Source organism: Nannobrachium achirus, assembly GCF_963921795.1.
Source record: "Nannobrachium achirus genome assembly, chromosome: 20".
NCBI classification, from domain to species: Eukaryota; Metazoa; Chordata; class Actinopteri; order Myctophiformes; family Myctophidae; genus Nannobrachium; species Nannobrachium achirus.
The window spans coordinates 1,881,768-1,893,921 of record NC_137827.1 but is presented as its reverse complement, the minus strand read 5'-3'; the positions used below and the strand labels follow the sequence as shown (position 1 = coordinate 1,893,921).

The 12,154-nt window shown below is 42.6% G+C and overlaps 1 protein-coding gene across 1 annotated transcript; it reads left to right on the top strand.

The window, feature by feature from the left end:
* On the top strand, nt 1-7,817 carry LOC308305259 (growth/differentiation factor 6-like). Its single transcript, XM_080750023.1, has 3 exons — nt 1-1,332; nt 2,038-2,295; nt 3,496-7,817. The coding sequence occupies exons 1-3, from the start codon at nt 1,297-1,299 to the stop codon at nt 4,069-4,071; spliced, it is 870 nt and encodes a 289-aa protein (XP_080606149.1). The 5' UTR covers nt 1-1,296; the 3' UTR covers nt 4,072-7,817.
* Nucleotides 7,818-12,154: the final 4,337 nt, after the last annotated feature.

Here is a 12,154-nt window from a genome sequence, read left to right as displayed (position 1 = left end):
CTTGGGGAATGAATGGCTTGGCTTTTGGCTCGTTCTGTTTTGGTTGTAGGCTGCGTCATTGTATTCATTCAGACTCAGCCCCGATTTGTGAAAATATTAAACCAGTTTGATATTCTCGTAACAGAATCTGGCTCTTAAGTTGGGGTATAAATCGAGTCGGAACACTACCTCACTAACGACCGAATCACAGGAGCGTGCCGCGACTTTATTACGACTGAGAAATCTTTTCAAAGTTGTTAGATGTAAGAGGGCCTTAAGGAATGATTGTTTTAATGATAGGCAAAATACTTTTCACTTATATTAATTGTCATCTTCATAGATGGTGGTCAGCCACAAACTCGCAGTGACAACAACTGGCCAATAAAAAAATAAAAAATAAAAAAAGATACGAGTTCTGTTCAGAATTTGAGTCTCACATCTTTCCACAAAATATTAGAAAACTCTCAACAGTGGGCTTGATAAAAGCCTGGATCAAAAGGCAGGATGGATAAGGTGCTCATTATCAAGAAAAATTTACAAGCTCCATCCCTAGTCATGTGACATTAACTCAACGGGTGCCCACGAGGTGGCAACGCGTCAATCTCTTTGATGTCTACGTGTGCCCAACGACCCGTTTGCCGCACTGTACAGTAAACTATACTGTACTGTAGCACCTGTACTGTACTACCGCAGTGATGAAACAAACTCCATTTCCCAAAATGCACCGCGGGATCACATGACCGGGAAGTGCTGTCTGCCTCGTTCACTGCCCTGTAAAGCTGCTGCACAAACATGCAGTTTTCTCCTAATCTAGCTTTTAAATCACTTTCATGTTCAAAACGCGGCCTTTTCTACCGGCCGTTACGCAAACGCTGTGGCCCGTGATTGTGTAAAACCGGTCCTGACTGAAAGAAAAGATTTTCGCGAAATAAACAGGATTACATTTACTCAGATTACTTTTCTCGCCAGTACCTCGAAGGTAGGTAAAATGGCGGGTTGCCATGGGCACCAGCAAATTAAATGTTGATGAATAATTCTGGGCATCCAATGTGTTAAAGATGACTGTCCATCCTCCTCACAGACCATCCTGAGTGGTGGACTCAGGGTCAGCGCTATGTCTTTGACCTGACCTCTCTGCCCAGAGGGGCGGGGCTTCTGGGGGCGGAGCTACGCATCCTGAGGAGACCTGGGAACGCCCCCCCTCACCGCCTGCTGCTGTTCCCCTGCTCTCCTGCAGAGGGCAGCGCCGCGCGGCAGCAGCAGCAGCCACTGGCCTCCAGGGCTGTGGGGGCGGGGCTGGGGGAGGAGGCTCCGCCCATGTGGGAGGTGTTCGACATCAGGACCGCCCTCAAGGTACGTCTGACATCATTACTTGCTCCAGCAACATAATTACGTACGGCTGCGTGTGTACGTATGTGTGTCGGTGTTTGTTTAAGCCCGTAGCCCAATCAGGGACGAGTATTTCTGGCATCGTCATCATTAGCAGCCAATGAGGGACCAGCATTCCCGGTGATGCCAGTGGTGATGTCACTGGCATCACCAGTGGTGATGTCACCTCATGGCGCGCTCTGCTGTCTGCTGGTGTCGTTTTACAGCTAAACGTCAAAAGTATAATCAAAAGGTACTATAAAAATCACACCCAATGTGAAGTGAGCGGTAGTCGTGCTTGCATAACATCTTCAGACTAGGATTTAAGTCTAGGATGTACAGGCTATGCTACACACACACATTTTACTATGGCAAAACGCTGAGGAAAAAGGCTACAGACATACGAAATATGACATCACTAGACAAACATGATGCAACGCACACACATTTTACTATGGCAAAACGCTGAGGAAAAAGTCTACGGACACACGCACAGCCACTTATAGGAGCGGTTTGCACCGCTCAAAAAGAAAACTGGTCAAATATTGTCCAAATTGTCTAATAATATGAGGTAAAAATTGCTGATCTATAAGCTCACAACAGAAACAGAAACGTAATTTCCAATGTTCAATACCAAATAAAAACGTAAGGAAATCATTCATCTCCATGATGTCACTGCCCTACATGAAGCCCCAGGAGCAGCAGGAGCTCTGTCTCCACCTGCTGGTGGTGTCAGGGATCAGCGGGCTGGCGGTGGACCCTGGGCTGGTGATGGACCCTGGGCTGGTGGGCCTGGGCCGCCGTGGACGGACCCCCGGAGAGAGAGCTCTGCTGGTGGTCTTCTCATCCTCATCCTCCTCCTCCTGGCCCGCTGGGGAGGACGGTCTGCTCAGGGAGATGCAGAACAACATGAACCACAAGATGGACCAGAAGATGGACCAGAAGAAGGTGAGGCTCAGGGGTGTCATCTGGGGCATCAGGGTCTTGGCAACCGCTTTAAAGGACAACTTAGTTTTTTTACAACAAGGGTTCATACTTTAGATTGTAATTAGAGAAAAGAAAAGATGGGAGTTAAAATATTTTCATTTACTGCTTTCTATCGTTTTAGTGATACTAGCCCTTACCCGTTCAAAGATATGAGCTCCGAAATGATGTGCAGTGTGTGGGTTATGGGATGTGCACTGTGCACACAGTATATGAGGGATGGAAAGTAACTTTAACTGGTGCTTGCATGATAATATGTAGGAGCATCAATGTAAGAAATACCCGTTCCATTTAACGGCTACAGAGATACTGTGTACCGATCTGCATGATTTTTGGACAACATCTGTAACAGGGCCAGAACACCCCTCCCCCCGCCCGCCCGCCTGCCTGCACACACCCCCCCCCCCCCCCCCCCCCGTGTGTGTGTGTGTGTGTGGGTTTGTGTGTGATTGTGCATGGCCTGAACAACAGCGCCCCTCCCTTAACATGTGTGGTCACAAAAGGTACTGTAGGCTAAATAGATATAGATACACCATAAAAATGCTAATATACAGCATACGATTTGTGAAAGTGACAAACGGGCTTCACAGTTATGTCAGGTGTGTTCATATGCTGATGGTGATGCGATTTCAGATCAATTGCTCCAGCCACCGAGGAGAAACGCTGTGACAGACAGACAGACACTCACTCACTCACTCAGACATTCGCAAAATTATAGTATAGATAGATTTCAGTGGGTGGAGGCATGCGTACAAGTGGCTAAATATGTATTTTTAGACACAATAAGCCAGCGATTTCTTTATTACTATTTACACCAGCCCCCATAAGTCACATCTGCCCATGATTGTGGTGCATCTTGGGAATGCATTGTGTCTAAAAAGACATATTTAGCCACTTGTACGCATGCCCCCAACCACTGAAATCAAATCACATCAATCTCATATTGTCCTCAACCCTGAATTGTTTTAGCAGATTAATCTAATGCCCGTCCAGGCGGCCACCTACATGTGACATGAAAATACTGAAAATAGTGGATCTACAAGATCTCAATGCGCTGCCATGCAACACGCTGAGAGCTTGTAGATCCACATTCTTTCCGCTACTTTAGAAACAGGGCTGTGGTGGTAACGTATTTTTCTGGTCTTTCTGTAATCCCCCCTGCAGCAGAAGAGAACCCTGGGACCCCCGGAGGCCCCCAGAACCTGGAACACAGCGCCGGTCCTTCACACAAGACACCGCGGGCGGCAGCGGCGGACGGCAGCCGCCAGACGGACCCATCGGTCGTTCGCCGGCGGAGGAGGGGCCGGCGGGGGAGGGGGGGCAGGAGGAGGAGGTGAAGAGGCTGGTGTGGGCGTGGTCATCGCGGCGGAGGGAAGCGACAGCGGCGGCGGACGCAGGAAGAACCGCTGCGCGCGGCGTCCGCTGCAGGTCAGCTTCAAGGAGCTGGGATGGGACGACTGGATCATCGCCCCTCTGGACTACCAGGCCCACCACTGCCAGGGCTCCTGCGACTTCCCGCTGCGCTCGCACCTGGAGCCCACCAACCACGCCATCATCCAGACCCTCATGCACTCCATGGAGCCGCCACAGGGGGGCGCCGCCGCCACCGCCGCCGTGCCGGCCAGCTGCTGCGTGCCGACCCGCCTCAGTCCCATCAGCATCCTGTACATCGATGGAGGGAACAACGTGGTCTACAGGCAGTATGAGGACATGGTGGTGGAGAGCTGCGGATGCAGGTGACGCCCAGCGGGATCACGTGTGAGGACTATCATAGTAGGCACCGCGGTGATAAGCTATCCACCGCGGTGTAGTCTTTTTAAGTCATAAAACTACAACATTACGTCATTACTCGCGGTGAAGAGCTTTCCACCGCGAACCCCGACACATCTCTCTGTTTGCCAGACCCATGAAATGGGTAGGCCTACATAAGCAAATGTCGGTCTGTCCGGGTTTTCTATATAAAGGGTATATATGATGATGACATGATGATGACATGCCTACAAAAGGCATGATGTCATAAATGATGATGACAGACAGGGGGTCTGGCACAACCAGGTTGACCTGGTCTAGTTTTACTATCAGACAGATCGGCCCATCACCCCGTTCACTGATTGGTGGATCTAGACCAGTCAGTCACAGTGATAGGACTTCACCGTGACTGACTATGATGGCCTCCACTTGTTTTCTCACTTAAGGTGGATAGCTGATCACCTAACATTTGCGGTGAATGGCTCTTCACCGTAGACTCTGATAAGGGCTTCATAGTGTCACGTGACCAGACTGTTGCCTCACACAACATCCACATGCTCCCGTCACACAACATCCACATGCTCCCGTCATACAGTCTGGGGCACAACATCCACACCCGTCATACGGTCTGGGGCAACGGAACCTCTGGTCATGAGCAAGCGATAAAGCGGTAATGAAGCCTTCTCTTCACTTCCGTTTCATTTTTACAGTCGCGCACATTTATCCTAATATAAATAAAAAGCATCTAAACCGTGTACTGTATAGCTCGCTGCTTAGCAAGAACCATATTTTGAAATACATTTCCGTGAACGGAAATGTCAGCTTCCATTACTCAGGAGCTGTAGTTCCACACTAGATAAAGCATTGGGAGATTGTGGAATAGTTGTCTGGCTACGCGAGACTAGTGTGAGTGACAACACTAGCGTTTACTACCATTGTAGTGGTGTCAGTTCAGCAAAAGCTAGGGTATGGCAAAGATGGGAGTCCTCATGGGGAGGCATTACATTTTGTATGACACGGTTCTATTGTGACAATAGCAGATCTACATGCTCACAACGCCTCGCGCTGCGAGGCGGTGTGAGCATGTAGATCGGCTATTTTCACAATGTCTGAAAAAAACCCCCACTTTTGTCAGTTTTTTACACAGGTTTCTATAGTTTCTTGGGCTGGATATGGCAGCCTGGAACGGTTGTTCAAGTGCAGCTAAACTTGGCATGTTAGTAAACGTGCCACAATTAACAATAATGCATTGCACCTGTGCAGCTGACCTGCGGAACCTGGGAATATACCATTCTGTCAAGATGGGGAGAATACAAGTGTGGAGAATATAATTATAATACCATGTTAAAGTGACCATTTTGTTACATTTTGCAGTTGTAGTTATTTTACTGTAATTTAACAACACAATAACCAGCACAGATAGACAAAGAGACATTCATGGATTTATATTTAAAAGTAACTTTTATTTGCCCCCCTGGACCCAGGGTATGGCAGCTGCATAGCATACCCCTGCCATACCCAATTGACGCCCCTGCCACTGTAAGAATGGAATGCAGAGATGCTCATTCTATCTCAATGCGATCGCTCCAATGTTTGGAACTATTGGAACTATTAGAACTATCACATTGAGATGCGATAGTTCCAATGTTTGGAACTATTGGAACTATTGGAACTATCACATTGAGATGCGATACTTCCAATGTTTGGAACTAATGGAACGATCACATTGAGATGTGAGGAGTGAATTCGGCGCAGGTTATTGTAAAAGGTTCACGCCCCCCTCGGTTTGGGAGCTTTTGGTTTTTGCAGATTAATCAGATTTTATGGATTTCCATCTACATTTGACATGTGTTATGATTTAGAGAAGCACTTTATTGTTATGCCTCCATTCATTTATCAACCACTTTCAACCTGGCATCCCTAATTCAGCCTAGACTCGGTTTGTCTTCTGTCCGAATAGAAATAAAGAAACCTTGAACATTTTGATCTATAATGTTGTTACACAAGAGACAGAAATGGGCAGCACTCACTGACCATGGAAACTGAATGTCAAAACTGATGGTTTTCTAAGAGTTGCCGTGATTGTAATAACATGATGTATATTTATATGACTGTTGTCAGACTGTTCTCTCAGTTTGTGTATTTTACATCTTCTGTGTTCCCAAATGAAGATGAATCTATTTGAATTAATCTATAGAATAACCCTTTACTTGAAATGTTATATTTGTCACTGTCTGGACAAAACCTCTTAACTCCATTTTAGATTTTTTTGGCATAAATCAGGGCTATTGAACTCCCTTTACGTCTGAGTGTTGGTTAAAATAATATTGAACCAATGAAAAGTAGTAAAAAGCCCTTCCGTCAAAACTCCACTTGAGCTCATTTTCCCGGAAATTTGCATTTTGGAGTTAGGAGGTTTCGGCCCGACAGCAGAGATATAGCATACAGTATTAGAATATAAATATAAAGAAATCACACCAAGTGTGAAGTGAACAGTGCCTTTTAAGAGTTAATTGTGGACTGGATTTAGTTGTTGTTTAGCTACAAATGTTGTTAAAACTATAGTATAGTGTACCAGCAGAGACCAGGGGTTGACACTAAGGTCTCAGAGGCACTTGCCCATCGGGCAAGTACAGGTCAATCGTAAATCGTCCATTATAAAATGATAGGTACGATTTTAATTACCGCTCAATTTAACACTTATTTCTTTACTTTCTGGGGCTGTGCGCTAACATGTCATACCTCAATACCTCCAAATCCGAATACCAAATACTTTAGCTATGATTGAATATGTCTATGGTTTCACACTTGTTATTTTATATTTTTAAATGTAGCAACAGTAAAAACAGCACATTATAGGTAAATAGTGCTCTTATTTTACATTCCACAGACCAGAAGACACAGCGCACTGGCCATGTTCAGGTGTTTAGACAGATATCTGGTGTTGTGTTTATAGACATTTGTGTCCCCTCTCAAATGATCACTTGCCCTGTCGGGCAACCTGAAAGCCAACTTCACCTGCCCTGATGTTTTATTTATTGTCAATGCCTGAGAGACGTTTTAAAAACATGTACAATGTGTTATACATGTGTTAAAAGCTTTAAGCACACTGCCCGACAAGCCCTATAAGAATGTCCAATATAATTAAAAAGAAATTACACTAAAAGAGCGTTCGTTGTTCGAACACTCCAGGCTCCATGTTGCAGATCATTTTTTATTGTACCTTAGTGAGTTCTGTAAATAATTATACAGCTATTTATCTGTACGAGCCTCTCTTTAGTACACCTGACCATCTTTGGGTGTGGACGTACATGTCTGTCCTCCTGATAAACATCTTTTTGCCCTGTAGTTGAGATTTTTGTCACTGTTTTTATTTAACTGTGAAAGCAATTTGCACTGCAGAACACTGAACAATGATCTAGTGAATTCACCAACAACTAAGTAGCCTTAAAACATGATTCAAATTGTCCCCAATTGTCAGTTCAGAAATTAATTTTACTTTTTTTTATGTTGTTTTGTATTGATACTACAACATATTTGAGATTTGTTACAGTATGTTTGTTAAAACGTTGGATTTAGCTTTAGAACATGAACATTTAAAATGCACTGTACTGTATTGTATACTATTATATACAAGTTTACATATTTAATTGTACATTTATGTACACAGTTTTGCTTTTCAAGTCACATATACAGCTGTGTCTATTTATATATTTGAAAATTATGCAAACCTTAAAAGTCTCATTGTATGTTCAAATTATTTTTGTACAATTAAATGCTATGTAGATTTTATATCTTGTATATATTTTTTTATAAACACATTTCTACAGTGGAGTGTACTGTATGTACATGATTCTTGGTTCCCTCCAACACACACACACACACACACACACACACACACACACACACACACACACACACACACACACACACACACACACACACACACACACACACACACACACACACAAACGAGATTAGATGAGGGCAAAGACACAACTGGGCAGACAGGAAAGGGCTGGGAAGGTCACACAGGGGGTGACATGTCATAGTTCTGACCGACCACCTGAACCTAACCTGAACCTAACCCTAACCTCAGTAGAACTAACGCTGGTGAATGCTAACCTGGTGAATGCTAACCTGGTGAATGCTAACCTGGTGAATGTTAACCTGGTCGGACCAACGGGAGGTGGAACCAATTGAACCAATGCTCAGTCCCCACAGGGCACGGGGCATGAGGCCAAGGTCCTTACAGCTAAGCAGAATGTAGGCTACGGTTAAGTGTTGCATGACAGACAGACAGATTGCTGCTGTGCAGATGGAGGTGAAGAACCTCACATTAAACAGGATGTATTTGAACTTTCTCTGATCATCTATAAGATCCTGAATGGATCTAAACCACACTATGAAGACAGAGAGTACACATTACACCTTCACAGAGCTGATGGAACCCTTCATACAGTATATTAAATGTTAAGTAAGTACAGGACCACAGATCAACTATGGGTTCCAACTTATTGATTACTGTGATTGATTGAATAGAGGGTATGCACGTGACTATGCTACTGAGTGGCAAAGACACTACTTTCTGGCCTTGACAGCCCAAACATCCACACAGAAAAGTCCTATCTGATTGCATTAAACAACGTTAAACTCACTTTACCACTCAAATTGCCATTCACTTTATGTATGCATAATATGCATAATTGCATATACCCTCTATACATTATTAGAAGTTTGCATAGGAAAAGTACAGGGAAGTACAGTTCAGATACAAGGTCTAATAATAGGATTTAAACCACAAGAAAGAAAGGAAACTTGCCTTCGGTCCATTATATCTCCCCTTTAATAACACCATTTGGTATTGTGTTTTATATCATTTTCATCTGTGATTCGTCACCTTTACAACGAGGTACAGCTTGTAAGCACCGGGCATTCGTGGAATGAGCACCACAGCCAAACGTGTGGGTAGTGCAGACCAAAAGTTTGCCAAAATGGCTTGCAATACTGTTCTGCTGGCATTTACTCTGTTTTTGGGCTTCCCTGACACTGAGCTTAACATTAACATTAAGTGTAAAAATGGCCAATATGTGTTGTTTTTATCTTTACCTTATTACTGTGGGAGAGTGCAATCATTCAATGCTCCAAGCAACAAAGGTGAACACCAACAGAACAGTATTGCAGGCCTGCCAGGCCATTTTGACCATTTTTGGAGGGGCGCTACCCACACGGTTGGCTGTGTTGCTCATTCCACGAATGTCAGATCCTTACAAGCTGTACCTTGTTGTAAAGGTGACAAATCAACGATAACAATGATATCAAAGACAATACCATTTGGCATAATTAATGGACCGAAGTCAAGTTTCCTTTCTTTTTGTGCCACTACTAGTTGACAGTGTAAGCAGTCATAGAATTAATCTTTTCAAGTGTTTATGAAATGTATTCATTTTATTATGTACAAGGTAAAACAACAATTTCAAGTATATTAGATTACAGTAATCACTGTACATTGTTCGATTACAAAACGCTAACATTACAAACAGAACATGTTTTACTCTTATAAACAGTGGTTCTACATAGTGTGACAGGCCACTGCAGGATGCTTGAAGTTCCTGCTTTATAAAATACAAAGTTCACACCTAGATGTATGTCTGCATTACATCACAGCCATGAAACTACAAATGATATATTATCTATCTTTATATATCTATCATTAATTCATGTTGTATTTGTATCCATTATTTAATGAACCACACATATTTAAATTACCAGTTAAACTAATCCAACCAATTCATATCATTCATTAATTATTCATTATGATTAAACCATTCATATCGTTCATTAATTATTCATTATGATTACACCATTCATATCATCCATTAATTATTCATTATGATTACACCATTCATATCACCCATTCATTATTGTCCACATCTCTTGGGAAACCTTTTTGGTATTGATCGAAACTCTGCTGATAAATAAGTAGCGATATCATTATTAAACATATATTATGCAAATCAGATCCAAATAGAATAATAAATTACCTGAGACAACTAATTAAATGATGTACTTTTTGTTTGCATCTATAAAGTTGGAGACGATTTTCCAAATAAATTGTCTTCAAAAGACTAAACAGGAAAAAGGGTAGGACTTCACCAAACGTTTAGCACTACTATTAAGCTTTACAATAAACACATATACCGTATGTATTGCAGATCCTCGATAATTACTTTCTCATTAAGTCAATAATGTCTGCTAATTAGAAACAGGTCAAATACGTGCTTTGCATTACAAAACAAAACAAATCAGCCAACATTCTACAATAAATATCAAAGTCAATGAAATAAAGAGATGGTTCGAGACTTCAACAGTCTACAATCCTTGTAGAAGGAGTTCCATCATTTGGGGAAATCAGAATTTTCTTTAGGGTACAGTTATTATATTTGGCATTATTATATCTATTATAATAATATATTATTATATCTATATGGTCTCTTCTGGATGGAAACTTGTAATCTGGGAAAACGTGTCATTTTCGATGATTGGCGGTGAATGATTTAGAAAAGGTGGTTTAAAATAGTGGTTCACAAAAATAGCAGATCTACAAGCTGTACGTCTGACAAAGCTTTCAACAGATTCTTTAAGAATGAGCTGTAAAAAGTGCATTGTATTGTAGTCTCAAGAACCTTCTTGAGATAAAGGAATTAATTCGTTTTTTTCAGCATCTTGCCGAGTCATACTTTGGCAACATTTCTGAGATGAAACTATTCTGTTTTGGTCACTGAGTGGGAATTAGAACTGACAGCATGTCTGTTGTCTTGTTCAACGGTACAGTATGTATTACAGTGTAGTTATAGAAGCCAACGTGTCCTGTAATCACATCATCAAGTGGAAGCACATACTGTAGTAAGAACAGCAAAAGCCCAAGACAGCTGCCTTGTGCAACACCAGAGGTTATGTGATATTCCTCTGACAGAAGGAGCATTAAACTGTCCTTCCTATAACACAGGGGGTCTGGGACCCCTAGGGGGTCCTCAGAGTTACTACAGGGGGGCCGCCAAATCCTTGTGTGATAGGATCATTATTTTAAATTCACAACTTGAACCCTCGCATCCCTATTCCAAGAATAGCAGATCTACAATCTGCGCGAGGCGTTGAGAGCTTGTAGATCGGCTATTTTCTGCAAACAGGTTTGGTGTAGAGGTACAAAAGAGCAGACCAAGCACAGAGTGAAAGTCAAGTTTACAAAATATTGACGATTGAAGTGGTTAAATGTCTGAAAATACACATTAACATGAATCCATCATAGACTGATGACAGTGCTGTCAAACAAGTCTATGAATCTATCTATGAAATCTATGAAAATCTGCATCACACATTTATACAATATGTAGAGGGGGTCCCTGCTTCATCTCTCTCTCAGCTAAGGGGTCCCTGCTTCATCTCTCTCTCAGCTAAGGGGTCCCTGCTTCATCTCTCTCTCAGCTAGGGGGTCCTTGGCCTGAAAACATTGAAGACCCTGCTATAACATAATATGTCCTGAATCAGTTTACAACACTTTCTGAAAGGCAGCCAGCTCCTGATTCACAAGGATTTCATGGTCATGATCCGTATAGAAGGCTGTGTTTCTATCAACACCAACCTTATTAGCATCAATCAGTGCTAATGAAGTCTCAGATCACTAACACAGCAATCTGGGAACCCATCGTCAAAGAAGAAAGGGCGACACCTATCGGTCTGTCGTAGCGTTCTCTGAGGCTGTCTCGAGAGATTACTATCACAGTGACAGCAGTGTCTGTGCTGTGATTAACTCATATAAGTATCTCGCTTAGAAAGGCAAGGTTGATTGTGGAACTGTTATTATTTAGATCTCCACAAGATTCCACTAATATTAAACTCCTTCGGTAGAGGTTTCACAAGAGCACTTGTGAAGGCATCATGTGCTGTATTAAATAAATCCTATCTATGACAGTATTTTAAATACAGAAGTATCAGACCTTCTTAATGCGTATTGAAGGAATCGGGGGAAAAACAGCAAGTGGAAGATTTGCACGTAGCTACAATCTACCTGCTG

Bases quoted from the DNA above. Each gene is read 5' to 3' on its own strand.
- LOC308305259 (XM_080750023.1), top strand. From the start codon at position 1,297: ATGTGGGAGGTGTTCGACATCAGGACCGCCCTCAAG. The intron at 1,333-2,037 runs GTACGTCTGACA...CCCTACATGAAG, and splicing joins ACATCAGGACCGCCCTCAAG to CCCCAGGAGCAGCAGGAGCT. The intron at 2,296-3,495 runs GTGAGGCTCAGG...TCCCCCCTGCAG, and splicing joins AGAAGATGGACCAGAAGAAG to CAGAAGAGAACCCTGGGACC.